Below are 26,753 nucleotides of genomic sequence, written 5' to 3'. Positions count from 1 at the left end.
TAAATTGATTTAACAATTTACAATTGCAAACATATTTTTATTATATTTACATTTAAATTGATCACACACTTAACTGATCACTTAATGTTAAAAAAAAAAAAAGTAACACAACACAATGACACAAACATTACATTACTATACTAATTTCACATAAGCACATAGAGACTCCAACTCCGAGTCTAGAATAATCCACTTCAGGTTTTTAGGGATACTGGAAAGTCCTGGCCAAACTTACACTTGTCCAAGAGTGAAGGAATGCCACAAATGTAAATAACACAACATATCATTCTGAGGGTTAAACAAATGTTATGAGGCAAATGGGAGGAGAGTTTTGATACAGTTTAGACGTATGCGAGTTGGATATAAAGCAGGAGTGAGAGGGAGGTGAGTGGAATGTGAACAGACGAGAGGCAAATTCTTCAATGCTTTGGTAGCGTTTTTTCCACATCATAGCATTGAATTACACCCACAGCTGGACAAACTATCTCCAGACCAAATCAACTCTACTGTTTGAGGTTGGAGAAAAACATTAAACGAAAAGAGGATTATTGTGGAAAATGTTACCAAAAGGAAAATCAACATAAAATGGCACAAGGCAGAATTGGGTTTAGTTTTTCAAGGCAAAGGCAGCTCCGTCACACACTACTTTAACTACAATTGTTGATAGTGATAAAATATTTCTTTTCCTTAATAAAAATAAAGTAGTGAATGAAAGTGCTTTTACAAATAATTACACAACTTGACCAACTGGTTGAACTTACACATATTGAATACCTAATACATTTTTCAAGCATGTGGAATAGATTTTATGAGATGCTGATTGTGAGTTTTACCAACTGTTACTTAAAAGAACTGGTTGAAATCTTTCAGTTTGTGTTTACAAACATATGCACACTGATTCTTTTGGCACAAAATTGCTATAATTACTATTCATGGGACAGCCACTTCACATCATAACAGTGCAATAAACAGTGCAATACAAAACAGAACAATTGTCACCAAAATGTCAAAGAAATTTCATTAGAATAGTGGTTTGGTTTTCATATCACCCAAATACTTTTTTTGTTTCATCATAAAGAATTGTATAGCACCATGCTCTTAGTTTGGCACAAAAAATATTGGACGTACATCAAATTATTCCCCTTTTAAGCGTTACATAAATACTTAAACAATACTGACAAATGTATCATCTTTAGTTTGTACTTAAACCCTTCATACTCAGTCCTATTCTTCCTTGGCTTCCTCCGTCGCCTCCTCTTTTGTCTCGTTAGCAGCAGCTTCAGGTGTCTCTTCTTTTTCCACAGTTTCCGTTGGAGTTTTGGGTTTCTCTTCCTCCTTTTTGGGTTCAGGGAGAAGAATGACTTTCCCAATATTCTGCCTCTCATGCATGCGTCTCATGGCATCAGCAACCTGCAAGAATACGAAAATAGACTTTATTCCACAAAACTTTGACACAAAATTTGGTTTCCAGTACAGGTAGCTGGTTGTTGATATGAAGCTCCACAGACCAGGTCATAATTCTGTAATGTATTTCCCTGGTGACAGTGACGCAGTAATTCAGAAAAATTGGGCCAAAGAGAGACCTTCAATCATAAGGGGTCAGCAAAGTTTCATTATTGCCACATGCATTCACATAAATTGCTACAGGACTAAAATGGCACACACAAACTTTGATGATAATGTAAGCCAAATGTTTGGAAAATATGAAATAAACCTGGAACAAATCAATTGCTTATTAAATTTGGTGGAATTTTATTTCCAATAAATCTTTTAGCCTGGTATAGCTGTTTTGACTTGTCAAGAAGTAGGTCAAGTTCTGAGTATGTGTTAGATATGTACTTTCAATGTTTAATTTATGATCAGCCAGTGATAAGTAGTGGACTTTGATTTAATGGAACATTGCTTTGTTCTCTCTTACTCCACACGGATAAAAAAAAAAATTATAGTAGGATTATACCTCTGTGTTGAAGCGTTACATTTGACTTTCCGTTTCTCTGGTCTCTGCACACTTGCATCTATCCTTGAAGCAAACCAGATGAACTTGAAACAGTGAACCTCGCCAATGGCAACAACTGAGATCGTCACCAAGCAACAGCCAATAAGTACTATCAGAGGATGGTGGTCTCATCTACTGCAATAATAATGGGGAAAACCACTGATGTTTACAACCTGGGGCCAAGGCAAACCCAAGGCTACAATAGACGGACGTAATGCTACTTTATGATACTGTAATTCAGAAAAATGAGGCCACAGACACAGATAGCCACAAGGGTTCAGTAAAGAAACTGAAAAAATAAAAGATATCGAAACTATAACAGTTGATAGAGACTAGAGAATTATAGGTAAATACAGGTCCAGGTTCAGCTACAGGTTTTATTTTAGTCATTAAGGTATATCTTTCTTGCTTAATTTGTTAACAAATCAATACTGACCCAAATGTCCACTGCACAAGTTTATAGTTCAATGTATAAACCGAAAGGACACTCAGTAATTTTTGGTTCATCTTAGAGTGCATCACTTCCCTTCATGGTATTTATTTAATAAAATAAAAAGGCTTAAAATGCAAGCATTTCAAAGGCAAAGGCAAGCTTTATGTGGGCAGCTTTCTCATGGTATTTCAGAGAATAAACTGACCTCTTCAAAGTGGAAGCGCGAGTCGATCTTTGGCTTGATTTTCCCCTGGCCGTAGAGCTCCAGCATTTTGGCCATGGTTTCACTGATGAGTTCCTCATCTTTGAGGTAGCCCAGGTGGAAGCCACACACCGCCTTGTTGGACTGCATCAGTTTGAGTGCGGAGAGCGAGAGCTGGTGGTACCAGAGTTTAGCCAGGGCTATCAGATTCCTCTTTTGACCTGTTACACCATTGGCTGCACCTGAAACGGCACACCGACCAGTTTAACTTTGAAATATTCAGATATAATTGGCCTATTATCTTTGTATGGGATTCTTTTTGACTTGGCACTTGGCAATATGTGGAGTATTGTATAGGCTGTGTCCATGTCATTGTAATCTTTTAACTACTCAATGTACTCGTGAAGTGTCCTGATCCTAAGTAAAACCAATTTGTGAGGGGAAATGTTTAGTATTAAATGAATGGTCCAGTGACAAATGTAAATGTAACATTGTCAGTGTTACCTTACCGAACACTACAATTGAACCCATGGGCTTCAATAAATTAAATCCTTTCTGAGTGTCTGAGCCACCAAGTGGATCAAGAACCACATCAACTCCTGCAAACACCAAGACATGAATTATTCACAAAAATGCACATTTATTATACCAATCAAAAATATAGGCTAATGTAATTTTTGTTTTACCCTTGGGGCTGATTTTGCGGACCTCCTCTACATAGTCTTTGGTACGATAGTCAATGGGGTGAGTGACTCCTCCCTGAACGATGGTCTCATGTTTTGAGGCTGATGCTGTTCCAAATATGGTCACGTCCTGCACGGACTGGCACAGCTGGGTGGCAGCGATCCCCACACCCCCTGCAGATGTGCACAAAGCAGAAAAACATGTTAACAACAACCTGTTTACAAGCTCCTACAGGCCTGCTATGGAGAGGCTTTTAAATCCCTCCATCAGTGTTATAGCACATGGTGTAATTGTTAGAGGTTCTTTATAAAAGGTACACTGCAAAACTATTATGGTGGAAGATGTTAATACTTTTCCTGGAATGGTCCACAGTATGGCATTAAACATATCTATTTTTCATTTTCTTACAAGTGTTTTTAATTGCTCAAAATTACATAGAAATACATACATTTTTATTGTGACCTCTCCACAGATCTGACCTGTCACATTGGTGTGTTTAATTGAAATAGAGTTGAGTTGTTTAATGCCATCCTGTAGAATATTACAGGCAAAGAAATAACATCTACTTGGAGACAAACTGGTAGTGGACCCTCCCCCGGAAAAGTTACATAGCACCTTTAAGCTAAATTCAACTGTCTGCACAAATAAATTAAATTGAATTGGTTGTTTAACCATTTAGCTGGAAGATAATGTATCTATCTATTATTTATTGAGCTACCTTGTCCTGGTAGATTAATACAGTGTATTCCAGTCACTTTCTAAACCAAATTCAGATATTTATTATAGGTATTATACAGTGAGATACAGTGAGATACAAAGATCCCATATTAGCCACTTTTGCTAAGGTCATAAAATACATCTCACTGTCAAATCTGGCTGAATAGTGAACTGCTATCTCCCTCAATCACGCTGAATGAAGTATAAAAGGTCATGGCATCCTAACCAACTGGTTCCTCAGGCTCTTTATTGCTTTGTAAAATCTGCACTCAGCTGTAACCAATATGGCCGCCCAAGTGATCAGCGGCAGCAGTCGTTTGTCATGCTTCGATCTTCAACCTGATTCAAACAGGTCACATGACTCACATAAAGGTCAGCTGACTACCTCCCACACACCACATGAACACAATGAGCACTTTGGCTGATGGAAAATTGTAATTGTGTAATTGCAAGTGTATACAGATAGTACTACATTATATTATGATGAAATATAGACTACTCTATTTGGTTATCAAGTAATTATTCTAGGATAAGATTAATGGCTTTTTCATATAATTTATTTGTGATTAATGCAAATGAAAATTACATCACAAATATTTTACAATATTGTACAATATTTACAATATTGAATTTTATTTAATTTTTTTCCCTTTTCTTTTTTTCCCCACAAATCTTGCCCACCTAATTGCTTTATATTGCCTTGAGGGGGTTTGCTACCTGCTTGTTTCCAAGGAGATATTATTGTTTTACCTTTGCACAGTATGGCATTAAACGTATCTACTTTGCCTTTGTTCATGTTTATTCAAGTCTACTTTGACTGCATTTGAGCTGGGGGCATCAAACATTGAATCACTGTTATTATCTCCATCTCATCATCTCTAGAGTCTGATCATGATTCTATTCATTTTGTCACATTGTCCAATTTAACTTTTTTTTTTAAATAAACAATTTGCATCATACTTCAGCCTGGTATTTTCTGGTCTAGTAAAGCCCCCCCATTACAGGATGTGGTAGTCTCAAGTGTTTTGTTATTACTTTGTTCAGAATTCACATGTGTCTGTCACTGTGGTGGAACCAGTTTCCAAAGCAACTGCTGCTGATCCAATTTGCCATTTCATCAATATGTCAGTGATTCACCCAGTATTCACCTATGACCCCTGTAGTTTTGTGTCTGCATTCAAAACACTCATTAGATACTCTCATAGCAGAGTGACAGTGATCATGCTCCCAAGAGACCAGAGCCCATGTTGAGTCTGTTATATAGATTTGATGTGTTTTATTCATAGCCAGGAAAAGTGCAATTGACTTAAGCATTTGGGGTGATAATTACATGATATTTTGAAGCAACCATGTCTGATTTTAATGTAATAGAGACTTGTTAAGCTAATGATAATAAATATGTAAATCACCTATTATGCTCATTAAAAGAGTTAAGACATCATGAAGATGGTAGCATGGTAACAGATAATAAGTATGGTAATCTATTAAACAATGTTAATACATGATTTCATAAATGCTGGGGTCAATGATTATTTTAATACTCAACTAATTAGCTACTTGGTGATCATTTTATTGGATTTGGCTTTTATATAGATTTCAACCAAGTTGAAGTAAAGATGAAATGCGCTTGAAATCCTTTTGTTAGTCCAGGTTTACAAATAAACAATAGGTCAAATCCTCCAGCTAAGGTAGTCCTGACCAAGACTAGCTCAGGATCTGAAGATGGGTCCCCAAGCGCAGTACTATGGAGCCCGCTGCCCCAGTGGCATTGAAGGATGGGTCAAATGCAGATGACAAATTTCCTTATGGGAACAATAAAGGGTACCTGAACCTTGCTGTCTTTGTAATAAAAGTGCCTTTTCCAGTACATGGCAAGGGTCAGTCTGTTAGTCCAAATAAAAAAATATTATTCAATATTCATTTAGTATTTGGAAGAAAGGACAAAGATGTTAGAATGACAAAGACAAGAATGACAAGAATGGACACATGTTATTTCCTATATTTCATTATGTTCACCATGCCAATAATGGTAATAGGGTGGGATAAGATCTCATACCACAAGATTTTGTGAGACAAAACTGCCACAAGAGAAAAAATATGTTTTTAAATATGGATTGGACAAAAAACTTTTCTGATCCTGAAGTAAATGCTACAAAAAAATTAAATAACATAAATCAGAAATGGTGAGGCCTAAATTGTGAATTGAATGACAAAAAGTATGTATTAATATGTCAAACTTCTCATCTTATCTCATTCTTGTGGACCATATCTCACGTCTCATCTCATGGAAACTGTCTTGTCCCATCCCTAGTGATTGTAGTCTAAACATAATGCTAAACTTAGTATATACACTACCATTACCTGCTGCCATGTGGATGAGGACACTCTTGCCCGGCTTTATATTAGCCATCTCAAACAGCATCAAATAAGCTGTGAGGTAGTTAATGGGCAGGGCAGCTCCCTCCTCAAAGCTCATCTGATCGGGCATGATGAACGCACGGTTGGACGGCACCACAACCACTTCCTGCCATATACCGCTGCGGCCAAGGACTATTACTCTGTCTCCCACCTGAAAGGATGAGAACAGCAAAATAATGATAAAATTACTAAATGGGGCAGAGCAAACCAATCATACATAATATCATAGGCAATAAGCATCTCAGTGTGAGGCAAATTGAAACGCATGTCTGCAGACATTTTAATATCAGATCAAGCTTTTACTTTTTGGACATTTGAGCTGCAGGAACTGTTAGATGGCCTTACTGGGGTTGCACAGTGCATTGAATTATCATTGAATCAGTTGTTGTCAATGATTTGAGATTCAATGATCAGATAGTGTCTTTTTAAATTGAGAGGTCTACATCCAATCCTCTGTGTTTAAAAGCAGGAGGTTTGGAGCATAGTTCAGACTTTGAAGGAAGAAATTTTACTATTTTTGTGTTAAATCGCAAGGTTTTGTTTATGTTCGTGCAGTCGAGAATTAAAGATGCACTGTGTAACTTTCTGGTGGAGGGCCCACCACCTGCTTGTCTTCGTGGAAATGTTACTGCTTTCTCTACATGTCCCACAGTATGGCATTAAACTTATTTCCATGGAGTCAAGCTCACAAAACCTCCAGGTCAAGTTACAGGTCAGATCTGTGGAGAGGAGAGCTCGTTCACTGTAGGAGCACACGTTTTTTCATAGTATTTATGAGCACTAAAACACTTGAAAGTGAATTCAAGCAGCACATATTAGTTTAATGCCATACTGTGAATCCTTTCAGGCAAAGCAATAGTATTTTTATGGAAACAAGTTTGTGACGACGACCTACTAGAAAAGTTACACAGTTACCTTTAAAGTCCTATTTATTTGTTTTAATAAGGAAGAATAACATCCAGTTAAGTAAAGTGACTAATCAATATGAGAGGAAAAAAACAAATCATGATTCATTTTCCCCATATCACCCTGTCCTAGATCATCCAATCCAATCCAATCCACTTTATTTATATAGCACATTTCACAAACAAACTGTTTCCAAAGTGCTGCACAAATACATAAAAAATAACAACAATAAGATAATAAAGTAAACTACTAAAATAATACTAGTCTTAAAGTAAGATCATATTAGCACCCTCTTTCCATTTGCATCACAACTGTTCCTTCCTTGGTCCCCTTAATAGATACTGACAACTGCAGACCAAGAAAAGCAGTGAGTCTAGTGTTTGGGAAGCTCCATCGCACCAGCTGTCAAGCCATCACAAGTCTGCTCATATGCTTTTGCTTTTGTCCACATATAAACTTTGAGGAACACATTTTCTAATATTTCCCACCCACAAACATGTTGTCACACCCAAAAGAGAAAACAAGTGCTTTCACACTCTTCGATCATAAAGATAAAGCTTGATTGTTATACAGCCATAAGACGTCTATATTTTTCATACTGAAAATCAGATTATATATTTTTTTGCAATCCATCATAAGCAGGGGTGTGCAAAAATATTGAAATATCGATATAATTGTATCTTTTAATGTGACGATACAGTATCGTCAACGTGGGCTGCTGTTTCGATATATCGCCAAGAGTAATTTTTGGTATATTTTACCAAAATATTTTGTTACAGTGCTAGTTTTGTTGTTTGTTCAGAGGAAGGAAACTGGTTTATGCAACACGTTTGACACATTCACTATGTTGATGAGAAAAATGGGTGTGTTTAATATTAACTTTGCACAGTGGTTTAACAAAGACTTTTAGTATCATAAGCATCATTTTTCCATTATTTATTACTGAACTGTATCAAATTCAATTTGAAATATATTGTATCGAATCGTAAGCTCACTGTACGAGATATGTATCGTATCGCCAACTTTTTAATGATACCCAGCCCTAATCATAAAAGTGAGAATGAATCTTAAAAATTAAAAACCTTATTTTGTATTGCCTGACCAATCCAGAATGATATCTCTGTTTTTTATATCAGTCCCCATGCCTTCCATAGCCTCTGACGTCTACGAACATTTGATTGGTTTATTTCGGTCACAGGTATGGGTTGACAGTGAACACGATCATGCAGATTAGATTTTTTTCAGTGACGCATGTTATGATGGAAAGCTTTCTCTCAATCTCTCTTTGTGTAAAGGAATGTGATTTCTACCGGAGACCAGAGCAGTCATTAACATGTGTAAAGGCACAGCAGACATAACTGTCCCCATCCCACAGTCTGCTGTTTTACCTGTCCTCAAACGTAACTTGTATTACATGTATGTAACTTGTATAATTTTTTCCACAACACATGTGAACCTCAGAGGTTAGGTCTTTGATCACTAATACTGCAGGAATCTCCCGTGTTTTTCAGTCTCTCTTTTTCCCTTGTAAGCAGTCATATGTTTTGATACAGACTGCCCTGATTGGTCAGTCCACCTGTTAATCACACCCATCTGAGCTTGCAGAAATTCACAGGTGACCAGATTCACATCTTCGTAAAATATTGAAAAAATTTGTATTCTGGATCCCAGGCAATATTTTGTAGACAGTATATTAAAAATATATGTTTAGCTGAATGTCACTTTCATCTTGAGGGCAGTCATGCATAAAAGCACTGAAAATGTAGTGTTTATGAACTAAAAGCCACATATCAGTCCTCAGTACAGCTCCATGTAAACACTCATACATCCTTCTAATCCAGGCTGAACACTTTGAGCATATTTCATAAAATAAATGTTACGATTTGTGCACTTAACGCAAAGCAGACCTGAAAATTAAGCAGATTTATTAGATTCCCAACATTCCTTAACAACACATCTTGAGCAACTTAAGTAACTAGTATTGATGCCTCATGAAAAAAAGAAACTCTTAATACTGGAATTAAGGGCAGGAATTGGCATTTGGTAATAAAGCTCTGTATATTTATTTACAGACCATTTGACCATTTAAATGTGATATTTTCCTATTGCAATACATAAAAGACACAGACACTATACATGGGTTTTATTTAGGGGGTTCACTATTATTTGGTTATGGTGTGGATAAATGTGAAAAGTTGTAAAATCTTATCATAATGACCCTAACACTAAAATATATATTACAGATATTGTGACATCTATAGACTGAATGATTAAAGGGCCCATATTATGCTATTTTCTGATCTATAATAATCATAGACTGTATGAAGAAGTGGACCAAGTGACTCTGAAGTCACCCATGGCGTTCAACTCCACTCAAATGAAGCTTGTGATGCTAGTAGTTACAGAGGGGTGACAATATTTCAATGTAAGTCAATGGGAGCCAAGGTCAGAAGAAGCCAAAAGAGTATATACAGTCTATGGTCTAATGCTGTTTCCTCATCAAAAACATACAGCACTTGGAGTCGTGTTTTGTTTCATTCACACATATTTAACACACAAACCCTGCATATTTAGGTTTGAGTTGAGTTGAATGTTTTCTCCCAAAAACAGAAAACACTCTGTTCCACTTTCTGATGAAGTGCTTCACTCCACTCCGCTTTCACTAGAATCATTTGGATAAGCCCTGGAATTGCCCATCTCCACTAAACAAAACGTAAAAGGTCGCTGTTAACTTGAAAATGACCACTACATGAAATCAAAAGGTGGAACAGAGCATTTTGAGCTTTGGAGATAAAGAATAAATTACTCAAATATGTGTGGATGAAGCAAAAACACAGCTCTATGTCTTTGATGAGGTAGCAACATCATAACAAGGCTTAAAGGTCACAAGAGTCAATGTTGTGTAATACAGGACTTTAAATTTGAATTTCTCTGAAATTTGTGGTTTAAGTATAATGGGCCATATGGTGATGCAATAAAACTTCATGTTGTTCTCTATTTTGGAACTATAAACTGAGTAACAAATGTTGCTTAGTTTATAAAAAAAATGTCTCTACAGGTGTCAGTGAAGTTGTGAATTTTTAATAACAAAAAGGGCACAGGAAAGCATCTGATCTGGCTGTGAACACTACACATTTCCTGTTTAAGAACTATGAGCACTGCACACACTTCCGGCTACACACCAGGCCATGACAATACGCAGATGACACACAAACTCAAATATTTACCACTAATCTAGCACTAAACCCACCACTTAAGGCATGTTACAGTGTCAGACAGGCTTTATGGCTTACCTTAAATAACCCCACTGTACGAAAGCTGAAGTCTGTTAGTGGAAAACATGACTGAGGTCACTGAGTTAATGTTTGAAGCTAAGCAGTACCTGAACTGTGAAGTCTAAAATGATGAGGATGCACTGTGCCAACAAATACAAAGTGCTAAGTGACAGTTTGTATTATAACACTAAATTAGGGTAAGATGTAGTGTGAATGCAGGCCTGTCACAATAACAACCTTTATGCCACAATAACAGTGATCCAAGATAATCCTAGTAAACCATTTTTATATAGACAGTATCATAAAAAGACCTGAGCTGCAACAACTTCAAATAGAAGTTAGATATTCAAACCTGTACAGCTCAAATCATATTGTATACAACAAAAATACCCCAAACCTCTCTGCTTTTATAAGAAATTATACACACGATCAGTCCTGTTGACAGAAATTTGGGGACCCGGGTCAAGAAGCTTCACATGGCTCCCCTTCTATATGATAAATATTGAGCCCCAAGATAATGTATTGTTCCAGCTATCATGTATTAAATGCTAAGTCAATATAGTAACAAATATTCAGGGTTGAATCAGATCAGAATCAGAAAACATGTTTTAAATATGTACTATATAACTTTTCTAGTGGAGTATTTGATGTGCCACATGCTGGTCTCTATTGCTGTTATTGCTTGCCTTGATTGTTCTACAGTACGGCTATAAACTCATGTTAGCAATAAAACATCTGTCTTTGAATAAATGCAAGAAGATGTTTAGTGTGATAGGATGGCTCATTCTAAGCAAAGCTATGATATCCCCATGGAGACAAGCATATGGCAAAACCCCGCCAGAAAAGTAACAAAGTGTACCTTTAAATCACTATGCAGAAGTTTCAGGTGTCACAGATTGTATGAATCATGAGTAGGTAGCGTCCTCACCTCACTGCCAGAAGGTCCCAGATTGAAATCCCTGAATGCATTTACCCCAACAGCAAAGAAGAGATGATAAGAGGACACATATCCCCATGGAGACAATATCATATTCTTCTTAGCATTTATATTATTACATTATATTGCATTAATTTGACCAAGGATTTTCACAGTGCCCTATCGAGTTACATCTGTGCTCATGGGTCTTAAATAAAGTTATTCTGGAACAAATATTTCAGTAGATTATAAAGGCTGAGTTGGAAAAAAATCAAGTGCTAAACAAATTAACCATATAGTATTCAGATGTGTTATCAAAAATATTGTCTTATTTTACTTTCAAAGCCTGTATTTCGCACATTGTATACACTAGTAAAATATTCCATACATGTGTTGTTGTCCAGAACCTTTAACAGCAAAATTAACTATCTATGACTAAATCTCCTCAAGCTACTTCAATGGGAGCTGTAATGGTGCAAAAATGCTACCTTTAACCTCATCATCATCATTTACAGCTAGAAACCATATGGCTTGCAGCTAACGTGTTTACAAAGAAATGTCCACATTGAGATGAAAGTGGGATGTGGGACATTTGTATTTATTAGACTCTTGCACAACACATCTGGTCTCCTTTTACAGCATCTTATACAAGAGCCACGCCCTTTCTCCCCATTTCAAGAGGACCCACATTAATTAAAACAGGATCTACCCCAGACTCCCTCTTGCTCTCTCTGCACTGCTCAGCTCCTCTGTGTCTCTGGTGATCTCATTGTGACAACACCAGAGAAATAATTTACCTAGGCTTAACCATTTCACTCCATAATCCAATATAAGAAGTCATTGGTTGGTCATATCTTTGCGGAACTGCAAGCATCATAAATATTTGGATCTCCCTTGCCGAAAGTTCATGAGCTATTAGGGAGTGAGAGAATAGGAAAGAGATGAGAGGGAGGGGTAGACACAGGACAAAGCACAGTAAATACCAAACGGCAAAAAAGGGAAGATGCATGGACGATAACCTTTAGCACAAACCTCCAGACATCAACAAAGGCCCAAATCTGAAATAAAAGGTTGTGTGGTTCAGGTGATGAAACGTGGTCTGTGGTTAAAATAATGCCTTCATCTATGGATGACACGCCCAAACACCTCATAAGCATTAGTTAATTGTGCATTTGAGCTTATTGTCCTGTATTATTCTTAAGGCATTGGGACTATGGATAAGCAATGAATTGAATTCTAATTAAGATCGAGATTCAGTCATCTCTAATTGTCAGTGACATGCTTGGTTCTTTTTAATCACAAGGTCTACAGTCAATCCTTTTATCAGTAAAAGCATGTGATTCGGAGTGGAGTTCAAAATTTGAAGATGTAATTTCTATTTTTAGTGTTAATGGAGTCAATGTCTGTATAGTTTATTTTGATGAATGACAATAATAATAAAACCCTTTTTAATTTTTTTATTTAAATTCTTTTAAAATTTCAAAATAATAGATAGTCAAATATTGAGATCAATCAATAATTTGAGGGAATAAATAGATTATTTATTTATTTTTAATTTTGTTGCTATATTGCCCAACCCTAATTGGGAGTTTTGCTAAATGAAAAAAGTAGGCCTACACCGTGCCACTCTGTTAAGCATGGTAGGATATCTCTCCCAAGCCATTGTAGGTACCATACAGAGCAAGATACTGCTAATAAAGCCCCAATACAAGCAACAAGACATTCTACTGTATAATCTTATGAATGATGCGCATGCATTTGTGGTTGGAATCCTTAAGGGGGCGCTGAAAATGTGCACGCTGTCCCTTTAATATAGGTTAATTAAATCAAAGCAAAGAGAACACCATCAGTCTGTGAATGAAAAATAAAAACTTTTACTTCTCTAAAGCTTACTCACTTTTTTGTCTTCCACCTCCGGCCCTACCGCCTCCACCACCCCGGCTCCCTCCATGCCCATAGTGACCGGGGGCGAGGGCAGAGGGTCGTACAGCCCCTGTCGGCCCATCAGCTCGGCGAAGTTGAGTCCACACGCCTTCACGCGCACCAGCACCTCTCCAGATTTGAGCTCAGGCTTGGGCATAGTCTTCACCTGCAGCTTGATCTTGTCATATCCGCCGTAGCCCGTCAGAACCAGCGCACGACACGAGATGGTGGTCTTTTCCTCGTTAATTGGGGTGTTTCCCGGTGAAGTAGGGGGCTCCTCGGGTGTCTTCGCCTCTTGCTCGGGCTGTGGCTGTTCAGTGGGCGCATCCTTTCCAGACATGATTTCTACTACTAATTAAACAATAAAATAAAGCTACTTTTGGCCTCTGAAATTCTAATGTTTCAAAGCAATCCGGTGACAAAAGTTGTTCCCACCTGAAGACAAGCCTCCCTTTTCTAAAATGAGATTATTTTCACAGGGGTTTCCTGTGTGCGCTCTGTTCAACAAGTGGCTGCTGCAAAGTTCAGTGTAAAGTTACACACTGATTCCGGTTTGGATTTTCAAAATAAAGCATAGCAATAACGCTACAATAAATTGCAAAATTACAGTAAGGTTTGCGGAATAGTGATATTGATTTTTTTTTAAATGTTATAATCTGTTTATAGTCCGCCAAGCAACAATAATAAAACAAAAGTTAGGTAAAGTTTGTACGAAATTCGAGAAAGCAAAAGATTATAGATAAACTACTTATTTTAAACCACTGAGATATAAAATATAATAGAAATAAGCCAAATTCAACCAAGACGTGGAATTATAAGGACAATTTTTGGGAACTTGTCCCTAGATGCCCTCAAAACTGGTTATCAGAGCACTGTGATTGTTCACCAACTGTAAACACCTCTTCACCTTGCAATTTCAAGAATGCCTGATTCATGAGGAGTCATACAGGCTGCTGCCATCTAGTGTTGATAAGAGGCATAATATATTTTACTTTGTGTGGAAATCCGTCTAGTTTCCGGTACTCCTCATGATGCATGTAGAAACTTGACAGAACTACAAAACGCTGACCATGACCACTGCGTTTGGTTGGCAGATGTGAGGAAGACAGCTGCAAAGCCCGGACATTGGAGTTATTGTGGCGAGGATTATTTCACATGAATATGTTAAATGTGTTAATGAAACGCTATTAAAATATGTATATATATTAAGCCCTATCACTTCCAGTACGCATCATTTACGTCCCCGCCTGTCATTCTGAAAGTGCCTCTTTTGTGGGAACTGACTGACTCTGACAGGATGTGAGGCCGTGTCAGCGAGATAAAGATGTTATTTAAAAGAGACAGGAAATGCTTTGTTGATGGAAACTACATGAAAGGTCGCGTTGTTTTTAGTGGTTATAGTTCACCCTAACCCATGCTTAGGCCACGATATTACAGGCCTGAGTTAGACACATTAAATACGACTTCAGTAGAGTGTGACTCGTCATAAGAACTTAAATAATAAATTATATCTTTAATACCATGAACGATAAAGAAAATGTGATGATACTTAATTCATTAATTAAATTGGCAAATTAACGGCACAATCCAGTGGATCGTCACTTTCACCAGAAGGTGGCGCAAAAACACTACTTTAGTAAAGAATTATCCTACCTATAGCCTACAAATTGATTAACAATCAGTTATTAGACAGACAGAAGCCTTTAGTGCCAAGTAATAACGCTTTGTTCATACTGCATATTGTAGCACAGGCCTTACAGCAATTATACGTAATTTGTAATCTGTCAAAACACGAGATTTTCAGTTTACATTTATTGCATGAGCTACAACTCTATTTCTTGATTGTAACTCACAATTAATACATTTTGGTGTATAATTATCATAGCTCAACATGTTTTTATATGAACCGAACTGAATGAATCTAAAATATGGGAAACGTACAGTTGGGAATATACCGGATGCGCAATGATTTCAGTTTCAAAGTAATAGTGACACAACTAAAATAATTTCTGGCGATTTTATGTGCTGATGGTGGGAGCGAATGTATAACAATGTCTAGGTCAATAATTTCCACCACAAATCAAATCGTTCTGTCAAATTACCTTTAAGAAAAAAAAAGTAAAAAGTAGACACATTCATGCGTAAAACCACGACTTACACATATTTTCTCCCTAAAATAACCTCATAGTGTAAATGTAAACAATCTTTTAGATTAGTCTGATAATTTTTACGCGCTTTTATTGTGTAATCCTACAAATCCGGGTATTTACAGAGTCGCTGCCTTGACAGGCGTCAGCGCGTCTCACTGAACCGGTGGAGCAGAGGAGCGCAGCATTACGCAGAGCATGAAGGCGAAACCACATCTCATGAGAGCTGCTAAAGTTTTGGTCAGAAGAGTTTATTGTTATTATTATTTTTAGGAAGGTTCATCTGAGCAGCTTTTGACTTTGAAACAGTTTTGTTGCTAAATGACAAGAAGACAGAGACACAGGAGCATCCAGTGATACGAGGACCACGATGGAGAGCAAGGGACTACTCCGCTGTAAGATCGTGGTGGTCGGGGACACGCAGTGTGGCAAGACGGCTCTGCTTCACGTTTTTGCCAAAGACTCGTACCCGGAGGTAAGGCAGTTATTTATCAGTGTTCATCAATAAATGTTAACTAAACAAAGTCTTATTTCCCACAGCTGAGAGTGTGATTGAGCAAAAATGAACATGACTCAGAGTGTAATTGTCACTTCTACAGAAACTTAAACCTGTTCTTTTACTCACAAAACTCTGAATGCATAGCTTTTTGTATCTGTCCAAATTACCCACTCAGTGTTTGTCAATGTTCTTTGGGGTCACTTGATGTCCATCTGTTTCGTGCGCAAAATCCAGATGTGCCACAAGACGCGCAAATAATGCGCGTTATTTGCGCTTGGTACATGCCACGGGAGGTTACACCGGTGTGCATTTGTTCACTGGAGCACTGGAGGTTATAGCTGTCCATCAACGACCATCAGTAACTTTTAGAAGAACACATAACGAGCCCATTGACCCAACTTCGGAAGACAGACACACAACTTGACTATATATTTTAGTTTATTGTAAGTGGCTTATAAAGATCAACATAGAAACTGAGTAGACCGCATCGTGCTAGTTCAACAAAATACTGCACAAGAACGATATTCTGTAAAACTAGAGGAACAGACTTAGAATTTCTTGAACAGTTCAAAAATGCTGAAATCTTAGCTTGACCTAAATATTGGAATTTGGAAATGGGTCAAAGCTCTGAAATCGTCTCATCTACTTTGGCCTTACACTCCTTTCTCTTCCCTGTGGTATTGTATTGACCCTTTGCACTGACCAGGACCTTTAAGACATTTTGAAATTATATTTTTCATCTTTCTTGCAGAATTATGTACCCACTGTGTTTGAAAACTACACAGCCAGTTTTGAGATTGACAAGCAGAGGATTGAGCTGAACATGTGGGACACTTCAGGTAAGAGGAGGAATATTTGGTGTTTGTTTTGATGTGGTTAGGATTATCATGCCAGAGGTTGAAAAGTTTTAACAGATTCAAATTAGCTGGCTCCCACACTGAACACAATAATGTCCAGGCTTTGGGCCAAAAACATTAGCAAGTAGCAATAGTGTGAATGAGCTGCTTGGACTGTGTGTGTTTTCAGTTCATTTAAATACATTTAAATGCTAAATTTAAACTGTGTTCAAGCAGGGATTTTTCAACAGAATGTTCTTTTAGATGTGTTTCTGAACAGTTGGAGGTGAAAACAATGTTCTAGCATTTTGATTGTCAAGTTAAATTTGATTGTTGCTATGTTATATATGACATACTGGTTGCTTGTGTTTAAAATGTTCTGTCTGGAAGTGAACTGGAGTGCAAATAATTTTAATAGCATTATCATAATCACAAATAGAATATAACTGAAAGAAATTGACACTTTTTCTCCCTCTCAAAGTCACTCACCCAATCAGAGGCTTTGAAAATCAATTAATCAAATTATGACTGATCATAAGTCTGTATTTTCTCTGTGTGTTAAATAAAGATAGAGTGCCTGTTTTCAAACCATGAAAAAAAAGGATGGTCTAACTTGTACCTATAGCTTTCACAAACATTTTGCACATCAGTATTCACAGGCAAGAAATATTTGGCCACAAGTGCACAGTTAGAACAGCTTTTTCAGACAGAAAAGTGAAACCGGTTGGCCAGGCAATGAACTCTCATCTGAAAGTGCCATAAAGTGACTCACATGGCTCATGGCCGAGGTTTGCAATAAATAAAATGTTTTCCAGTTAGATGAACTGTTTGATTTTGGTCACAGTTCTGTTTTTACAGTGCACTTTTGGAGGGGAGGGGGGATATTTTGCTCGTTTATGAGAAAAAAAATGGGTCTTAACTTTTTTGACTGTACTTAAATCATAACTGCAAATAGTCATGATTTAATTATCACAAAAATAATAGTGATTTTTATTTCATAACTGAGCAGCCTTAAGTCTAAAATGTTTGAACTTTTAAGATATTAAAGTGCGACTGAGTAAAAGTACAACACCTACATTTTGCGCTAAGAAATTCACTCACCTGGAGCATGTCTGAAACATGTCTTTCCAGATCCTTCTAAATTTTGCACAGTAGAGAGTCAATAGGGAGTACAAACATACACACTGGATAAGCAAACAAAAATGCAGAGTTGACAGAAGATCCTACTTGACAAAAACAATATATTTCCTTCAAAAGTTGTTAAATATATTGTCATAGTTTTTTCGTCCTTACTTGTATTTATAATAGCAGTACTTAATTCATTTAGTGCGATCTGATGTAGCAAAGATTAAAATGAATCCATTCTCCTCACAGCTTGAATATAACAGCTCATACCGGCATAGCTTGCTGTACCCAATAATTGAATCACCCAGGAGTGACATTTTTCTTTCTTTAGTTCTCACATTTCAACATGAACAAACTTTCCCATTTTTCTAAGCCTATGGGCATTTTCACCTTTTATTTCCTCTTACATAACCACCTAAAAGCCTATTTCAAACAAGTATGGCTTTATTGCACACCCTATAGTGAAGTGCAGACAGGACCAGCCTGACTAGCCCGAGATTAGGTGCTTAAGCCTCATCGGGTGCTTTTGGTGCGGGTCTGGGCGAGGCCTCAAACAACACCCAGTCAAATTGTTGGGTGCATGCTTTTCTCACACTGGGTAACTATTACATCAGGGCAAAATCCAAACAGTAATTTCTGCCCACTGCGTGATAGGGCCTGATTCGTTATGTTGAAACTATCACTTATTTAGTGCTTATACAGTACGAATGAGACAGTGGAATGGAGACAGCATTTTTCAGTAGTGCAGGTGGGGATGTGTCATTAGAAATTTCACAGGAGCCGGAGCGAGTTTTGTGAATGAAAATGTTGCAATGCTTTTGTAATTACTGGAGGATTAAGTGATGTGACATTATGAATTAGTTGCTGGGTGAATCACAAAACATTCAAAACAAAAGCATTTCGTTTTGAATTTGTGGGTGGGTAATTACAAGATTTGGTGTGGGTGGATAAAAGGCTGCTCTCTAATACTGGTCACTAACTTATAAATAATAATTTGCGGGTATGGGGGGGAATATTATTAAATAAAAGTAGAGCGGTTTACGTATGGCGAAAATTATAGTTGCGATTATTTGACTCATGGTTGATGTTTAGTGAAAGCCTATTCCGTTTTAATACAATGTAATGAGAAAGTGGTTTTGCTCTATTGAGTGGAAGAACAAAAGATAATTCATTGTATTTTCATTTACAACATTTTTGTAACTGAATTGAGTCAAACATTAAATTATAATTACATTTTAATAATTGCCCTGAATGAAAGTACCTACAATTTGAAATCCCAACTCATAAACTCACCAACTTTGAAAACATAAAAATACTGTACAAATCATCTTGGTGGGCCTGCACTACATGTTCTCTATGTAAAATGCACATTACGGGCTTTGTCCTTGCACTGGGCCAGGGGTAAACAGTACCTTTTACCCCACTAGTCTGACACCCCTGACCATAATATTAGAATCACTGTTTTTGTTCTTGTTGGATATTTTTCAGCTTGACGTAGCCTATTCGTTTCCCCTTATTTGGCAGTGTATAAAAAAAATCCCTACAAATTTAACCCAAAGTTGTACAAAGCAATTGTAATCTCTTATGAAAACTTTATGTGATGATCCGTGTTCTGACCTGATCTTACTTTATTTACTGTGGGCTCGAAACAAGAGTCGTGCCTGGGAGCATCCCTGGAGCTATTCCTGGCCTCTCCCGGGACAGGGGCACATGAGCCTACCCACAATCCCCTCTGTTTCTTCATCTTCTTCGTCTCTCTCCTTGAGTTAATAACCAGGTCTGTGGATTACTGTCACTGTTGAATGTAGTAGCAATTCACCCTGGAGTTGTATGTACTTAGTGTCAGTACATTTGCTACTTTTACATAATCCGGGTTTGGTCTGGAGTAGAGACGAGTGCAGGCGTGTGTGAGGGAGACCATTTGTTGTTAGCGTGTCACTGATGTGGCCTAGCATGTGAGAGCCTATGTGAGTGCAGGTGAGCAAATGCAGTGAAGTCAAGCTGAGTCTGACAAGAGCACAACTGTTATGAAAAATATATAATGCTTTTTCACTTGCAATATAGTTGTCAGACATTTTATTTTGACAGTATGGAATTTAAAGGGCCCAGGTTACGCAGAATTGACTCTTGTGAGCTTTAACCCATGTTATAACTCTGTTACCCTCTAAAAACATACCTGGATTTGTGCTTTGTTTCATTCGCACATGTCTGATTAACCGTTTATTATTAGTCTGACTGATCTCCAAACACCAAAATGCTCTGTTCGACCTTGTGATGTTATGTAGTGGTCATTTTCAAGTTAACAGCTGCTTCGAGGGATGTAAAGATATCCAAATCTCTTGGTACAATATTATCACGATATAATATTTATTGCGATATTTTGGAAAGGCTGATATAATTGTAGATACGACACGTTTCTGCCTTTAAAATACCTTGACAAGATGTTGGTGTGAATTATTTCTGCCATAATCCCAAGAATTCAAGTAAAAATCATATTTCTTAATGTTGTTTGCACTGAAATGAATCATGATATATGTAGTTCCCGATGTTTAGAAGCTATTGCTACTGTAAAACCATGCATTTAAGCAAAGGAACCTGTGATTCGATATACTGTGACAGCCCACGATATTATTGTGAGAGTTTTGATGATACGATATCACAATATTTCAGTTACTGTTACAGCCCTAGCTGCTTCTACCTTTAGTTCAGTAGAGATTGGAAATTCCAGTGCTTAAATTATCCAGATGATTTTAATGAAGGTGTATGGAGTTTAAAAACATAGTGGAGCCCTTCCCGTATTACCACATGACATCACATGGTGGCACAGAGTGTTTTCTGTTTGAGAGAAGAACGCCTACTTCTGTAGGATTTGTGCGTTAACGTGTGAATGAATCAAAAAACATTTACAGGTACGTTTGTGATGAGGAAACAACATTATAACATAGAGCAGAAAATAAAGTAATATGGGCCCTTTGACCTCCACCAAGGCATTACATTTCAAATGCTAAGCATTCAAACATAGGACAAGATCTCAAGCCATAAGATCTGGCAGGATAAGATTGCAAAAATTGTGCACATGGAAAACATGGCTGTAAAAACCAATGGGTACAATGTCTGACAGTTTGAAAGCTCTAACTGTTGACACATTTTTCTATGTGGACCAATGTAGCTTCTATTTTACAGTTTTCTGTGAGTGAGTTTCTCATGTGTTTACATTTGACTCGGGGAAAAAAAGGGTTAAGAGCTAATAAATTATGTTTTGAGAAGTCAAGTAGGAATCTTTGACTATAAATAATTTAAAATGGTATTGGTATTAAATAACTGAGCTATTATAGATTTCCAATTTTCCCAGTTTTTCCAAAGCTAAAACACATAGATTGAAATGCATATAAAAAGCTAAGAAATACAACTTGATACAAAGTGATAGTGTTGTTTTGGTCCAGTTAAGTAGACAGCTAGTGCTGTGCCAGGACAGGCCTCGGAGCTGACCATTCGTCCTACACAAACAGTGGATTTAATTAACAGGACGCTGGCCGTGTGACCAACCACTTGGCCCCTGTCTGTTCCACTCTCCATCTCACTGGACCACCCACTGCCCTCTAACCGCCGCCTGCCTCTCTGTCTCTCGTCCTTACATGCCCATGAACAAGCGCCCTGCATGTTTTTTATGCAATAAATTTACAGTAATGTCACTTTTTATTCTTATCATGAACCTCCTTGTTTATACACTACTGGTCAAAAGTTTTAGAACACCCAAATTTTTCCAGTTATTTATTGCAACTCAAGTCGTGCAAGTCCAAAGCTTGCAATGGTACAAAGGTAGGTAGGATAAATAATAAAAGATAAATAAATAATAAATAAATAAAAGATAACAAAACACAAGTCCAAGCTCTGCCAAAACTACCTCAGGAAAAAAGAACAAGATGGTAAAGCTTGAAAACATGGAGTGTCTAGCACAGTCTCCAGACTTAAAACCCATCAAGCTGGTTTGGGATGAACTGGACAGAAGAGTGAAAGACAAACAACCTACAAGTGCAAGTGCCACACATTTATGGGAACTTCTGCAACAGACTTGGGAAGAACTTTTTGAAGAATATTTGATTTCTATTGAAAAAGAATTAGACCGTGTTCAGCTGTTATATCTGCCAAAGGGGGCTACTTTAATGAATCAAAAGTTTTGGTCAACAGTAAACAGCAAACAGTAAAAAAACTGGAAAAAGTGTATGTGGTAGTGTATGTGAAGTAGTACAACCAGAGTTTTGATTATTCCAGTTTCATTAGTCCAGTTAAACTCCTGTTATGGGTTTACAAAATTCATAATATCTATATCTAATATCTATAATATTGTCAAAACATAAAAAAATTCAATCTAATTTTTGATGCCAATAAAAATGAAGTATCAAAAATGTTGATAATGTTGTTTTAATAAAACTCTAGTACATAATTGGCTATTATGGTTATTTCAATTTTATATTAGAATACAATATGTTCTAATACAGGTCAAAACTCAAAACCATTATAAAACTGTTCTGAAAAGGTCACATTTTCTTCCAATATTCTTTTCATTAGCCCCTGTTGTTTACTTGAGGGTGTTAACTTGCACAACCTGAGAGTTAATGATGCCCATTAGTGCAGTTTATCCATACAGGTGAAATGTCATTATGTAGAGGTGTTATTTCAATTAGAAGTTCGTCATATAAAATTGGTCTGCGAATGAGTAATAGTAGTCATATACTTCACTGGCACAGACATCTTTATTAGTGGTGAATTTGTTGACTTAACCCTTGATTTAACTTGAACCTTCTGGATGCAAACGTCCTGTTATGGGCTTGGAACATAGCCAGGCTGATGCCACCTAATGCCTCCGCTCAATTTCATTTCTCTCGATTAGGTCAGGAATCGGAATACACTGGATGGTTCACAAAAACCCCAGAAGTGTGAGTTCGGGCATCAGCCAATCAGCGAACAGACATACTTTCAGTGTTGGCAACGATTCCTGAGGTCGAGGATTTAAAGCCAGAACAAAGAGAATGTTCGGTGGATTTTATCAAGGGGAAAGACGTTATTGCCCTTCTTCCTATGGGCTTTGGGAAGAGCTTAGTATACCAGTTAACCCCGTTAGTGTCGCATTACATACTTCACAACAAAATAGCAGCGATTGGTTAAATAAAAAAAGTACCCACCTACTGTCAAGTGAACAAATCATAATGCTGCGAGGTCAGACGGTTTCCACGAAGTGAAACCAATTGATCCTTTTATTGATATATTTATCTATAATATTCTCACAATACAATCTCAATCTTGTTTTTGATATGTAAATGTAGATACTGAATACCAGTGTTGACACCAGAATGATAATAAATAACTGGCTAGTTGTTTCAGTGTTACAATGTGTACAATGTAGAAGTTAGTTCTGATACAGCTCAAAATTCAAAACCATTATAAAGCTGTCAAGTTCTCTTCTATTTTTATTTTTTACATTGTTGATAGCTGCTCAAATGAATGTCTTTAGTCATACTGCAGTTTGAGCATTGATTAGTTTTTTACTACCCTACATAGACATTATCTTTCTGATCACGTTTGACTTCATTAATATTCTGTGTGGACAGTTGGACAAGAGTGGGCATGTTCAAACGTGAGTCACTTCCTGTTTCGGGCAGGTATTGTTGGCGCTGAAGGGACGGCTGTGTCTCTTTGTCCTGTTCCAGCTGACACAGACGCTTTGGCAGTGACTGGAAAAGGCAGTTTGTAAACTATGTGCACCTCACTACAGAAATATGCTGTGTTGTTATTGCTGCAAAGTTGATTTATAGCTCCTATGTCAACCATGAAAGAAATATAATGACATTTAAAACTCCATTTGGCCTGACACAAAAAGATGTGGATGCCTTTATTGAAGTTATGTTCTTTCTGTCTAGAGGTTTATAGGAACAAAGCACCATTTAAGTTCAAACATAAATCTCTTTCACTTTATAACAGTGGGTAAAGTAATATTTTTTGTGGACACAGGCAAATATATTATAAAATGTCAAAGTTTTTTTTATCAAGACTGAGCTGTCTGGATGTTTTGCAGACAATTTTGTCTTATTCTGTCAAAAAAAGAATGCATGCAATGTTAGGAAAACATTGAACTCATAAGCTTTTTATAGAACAGAATTATAACTTGAATTAATTTCACTCACTAAAATCTATAGACTGTGCAATGCAATATATCTGTGGTTATTGATTAAAAGGCAGTATGATATAGTACTTTTACATCAGATGCCCTTCCTTACCTAATCCTTTCTACTTTCCAGGTCAAAGGAGTTGAAAGTGTTCCTTTTTAGTGTATGCCCAACTGTTACTTTATACACACTTAATCTGTCTATCTAACTTATAGATCCTATATTACACAAAATTGCCATGTTATAACATTACCTCCTCACAGACAGACCTGGACTTGTGTTTTGTTTCATTCACACATGTTTGAGTAAGTAACCCTTTATTATAAGTCTGTCTACATCTCCAAACCTCTAATAGTTTTCAAGTTAACACGTACCTTTTACTATTATTTGATCAGTAGAGACTGGCAATTCCAGGGCTGCAATTATTAATGATTCTAGTGAAGGTGTATGAAGTTTAAAAACACAGTGGAACACTTCTTGTATTACCACATGACATCACAATGTGGAGCAATCTGCTTTCCATTAGAGGAAAGAACTCTACTTAAATATGCAGGGTTTGTGTGTTAAACATGTGTGAATGGAACAAACAACTCCAGGTATGTTTTTGATGAGGAAACATTATAACATAAATCAAGTACTAAAATATGAGCCCTTAAAATCATCTTTTTTGCACATCTCAACTGGAACCATTTTGAGTTTAAAGTTATATCACTGGCTAGATCTGCAGATACAGAACTTGGAATCAGCCCTGGAACAGTTCACCCTCAAATAAAACAAAAAGACATTTCAATTGCACAGGCCATAAAGCTACAAATGTCTGACCTCTCTCTGTCCCCTTTTCCACCGTACACTTCCTCTTATATGCACCGATAACCTAATCACTGGTTCATATCATTTTGCTGGAGAGGTCAGTAGCCCCGCTGGATTGGGTCAGAGCCCTCTCAGCACTCCTTCTCCTGATTAGCTTAGCCTAGCGTTTTCCAACCACCGTCTCTATCCGTCTTAATGTTCCCCACCTCTCACTTCTCTCTCCATCTATTTCTCATTCCCAGCAGTAATCCCATAATGCCTGGTATATCCGAAATCTAGCCTCCAAAAGCACATATGGCTTCCTTTAATCCAAATGAACATAACTGCGACAAAACAAGAGTCAATTTGCCTGTTGACTGATCTGTGTCCAACAAATGAAGTCAAATGTTGCAGCTAAATGTTTTTTCCATGCAGTGTAGGCCCATGTCACGTTATCTTTTGTTGTTAGATTGGACTGATACAGGAAATTCTCCCAAGGATTTGTGCCAAACCTTTGATTTTGTGCGGATATTGGGAGAGAAAGAACATATTTGAACCAGTTTGATGTTGAAATTCATATGGTCTGGAGTCTGAAAAGGACAACATGTGTGCGTTGCTGTGTTGTGTCTATATTAATAAATGAACTTAATCAAAAACATGTATTCACACATGTTTGAGTAAGGCCCAGTTATTGGGTTTTCTCCATCCCCAAAGCTCAAAATACTCAGTTCCACTTTGTGAGGTCATGAAGTGGAAGTTTTCTATTTAACAGCTTCCTTTTATCTTTTGTTCGGTAGAGACTAGTTATTCCAGGGCTGAAATGATCCAGATAATTCTAGTGAAGCTGTGAGGAGTTTAAAAACACAGTGGAGCACTTGTTCCTGTACTCTTACCACATGACATCATAAGGTGGAATAGATTTTTTTTTCTTTTTGAGGAGACAACCCAGCCTAAATAAGTAGGGATTGTGTGTTAAATATGTGTGAATAAAACAGAACACAACTCCAGGTATTTTTGTGATGAGGAAACAACATCATAATATAAATCAGAAAATATTGGCCCTTTAACCACAATGTTTGTTTTGATGATAAGAGGACGTCATTTAAGTTGTTGATCTTTTTAATCACAATTCTAAAAAGATTTTGTTTACAGACCCACTGTCAACTAAATAAATTAATTGATTAATTCATAATTGTGTTATTGATTTCACTTTTTATTGCAAACCACATTTTGACAGTTTTGGAAAGACTGCACTGTCTGTGGCTGCTTAGAACTGCAAACTGATTATTAATTTGACGTCATGGTACTGCATTCAAAACAACACATCTTACAGTTTTAGTTATTGATGATTCTGAGTTTAATAGTTTCCTACTTGCTAAAAAAGATAAAAACATTATCTTTGCCTGCAGTCTCTTACCGGCTTGGCTAACGTCACAAAAACAAAAGTGAGAAACAGCAGGACCAACCTGTGGAGTCACACCTCAAACTGCAGGAATGTACCAGACAGGAACAGGCCTCGAGGCTCATCCTAATAACTTTTAAAATGTATCTGCCAACAGCTTTTCAAATGATGATACATTAGCTGAAAGATTTGTGAGAATCTGAATACATTATTTTTATTTCTTTCTCTGGGCCAGATAATCTGTGTGTTTTTATTGAAGTTTCATTGATTCATGTTGCAGTCATGACTATATTAAATGGAATATTATTTAATTTTTCACTC

At 37.0% G+C, this 26,753-nt stretch overlaps 2 protein-coding genes across 2 annotated transcripts in view; one reads left to right on the top strand and one right to left on the bottom strand.

The window, feature by feature from the left end:
• Positions 1–111: 111 nt before the first annotated feature.
• Positions 112–14,003, bottom strand: LOC110154199 (synaptic vesicle membrane protein VAT-1 homolog). The gene is made up of 6 exons (XM_020918159.2): positions 13,445–14,003; positions 6,394–6,601; positions 3,318–3,488; positions 3,141–3,230; positions 2,635–2,873; positions 112–1,410 (listed from the first exon to the last, which is right to left on the bottom strand). Exons 1-6 carry the CDS (start codon positions 13,808–13,810, stop codon positions 1,225–1,227), a joined length of 1,260 nt encoding a protein of 419 aa, XP_020773818.1. The 5' UTR covers positions 13,811–14,003; the 3' UTR covers positions 112–1,224.
• A 1,789-nt stretch (positions 14,004–15,792) lies between these two features.
• LOC110154208 (rho-related GTP-binding protein RhoN-like) overlaps positions 15,793–26,753 on the top strand; it is a 33,162-nt gene continuing 22,201 nt past the window's right edge. Inside the window, exons 1-3 of the mRNA XM_020918168.2 lie at positions 15,793–15,857; positions 15,927–16,092; positions 16,868–16,955. Coding sequence (XP_020773827.1) covers positions 15,988–16,092; positions 16,868–16,955 — 193 coding nt within the window. The 5' untranslated portion in view covers positions 15,793–15,857; positions 15,927–15,987. The remainder of the gene's footprint in view (positions 15,858–15,926; positions 16,093–16,867; positions 16,956–26,753) is intronic.

Source organism: Boleophthalmus pectinirostris, unplaced genomic scaffold (assembly GCF_026225935.1).
Source record: "Boleophthalmus pectinirostris isolate CB_2022bp ecotype Guang Dong unplaced genomic scaffold, ASM2622593v1 HiC_scaffold_14, whole genome shotgun sequence".
NCBI classification, from domain to species: Eukaryota; Metazoa; Chordata; class Actinopteri; order Gobiiformes; family Gobiidae; genus Boleophthalmus; species Boleophthalmus pectinirostris.
This window is presented reverse-complemented; position numbering and strand designations above follow the sequence as displayed.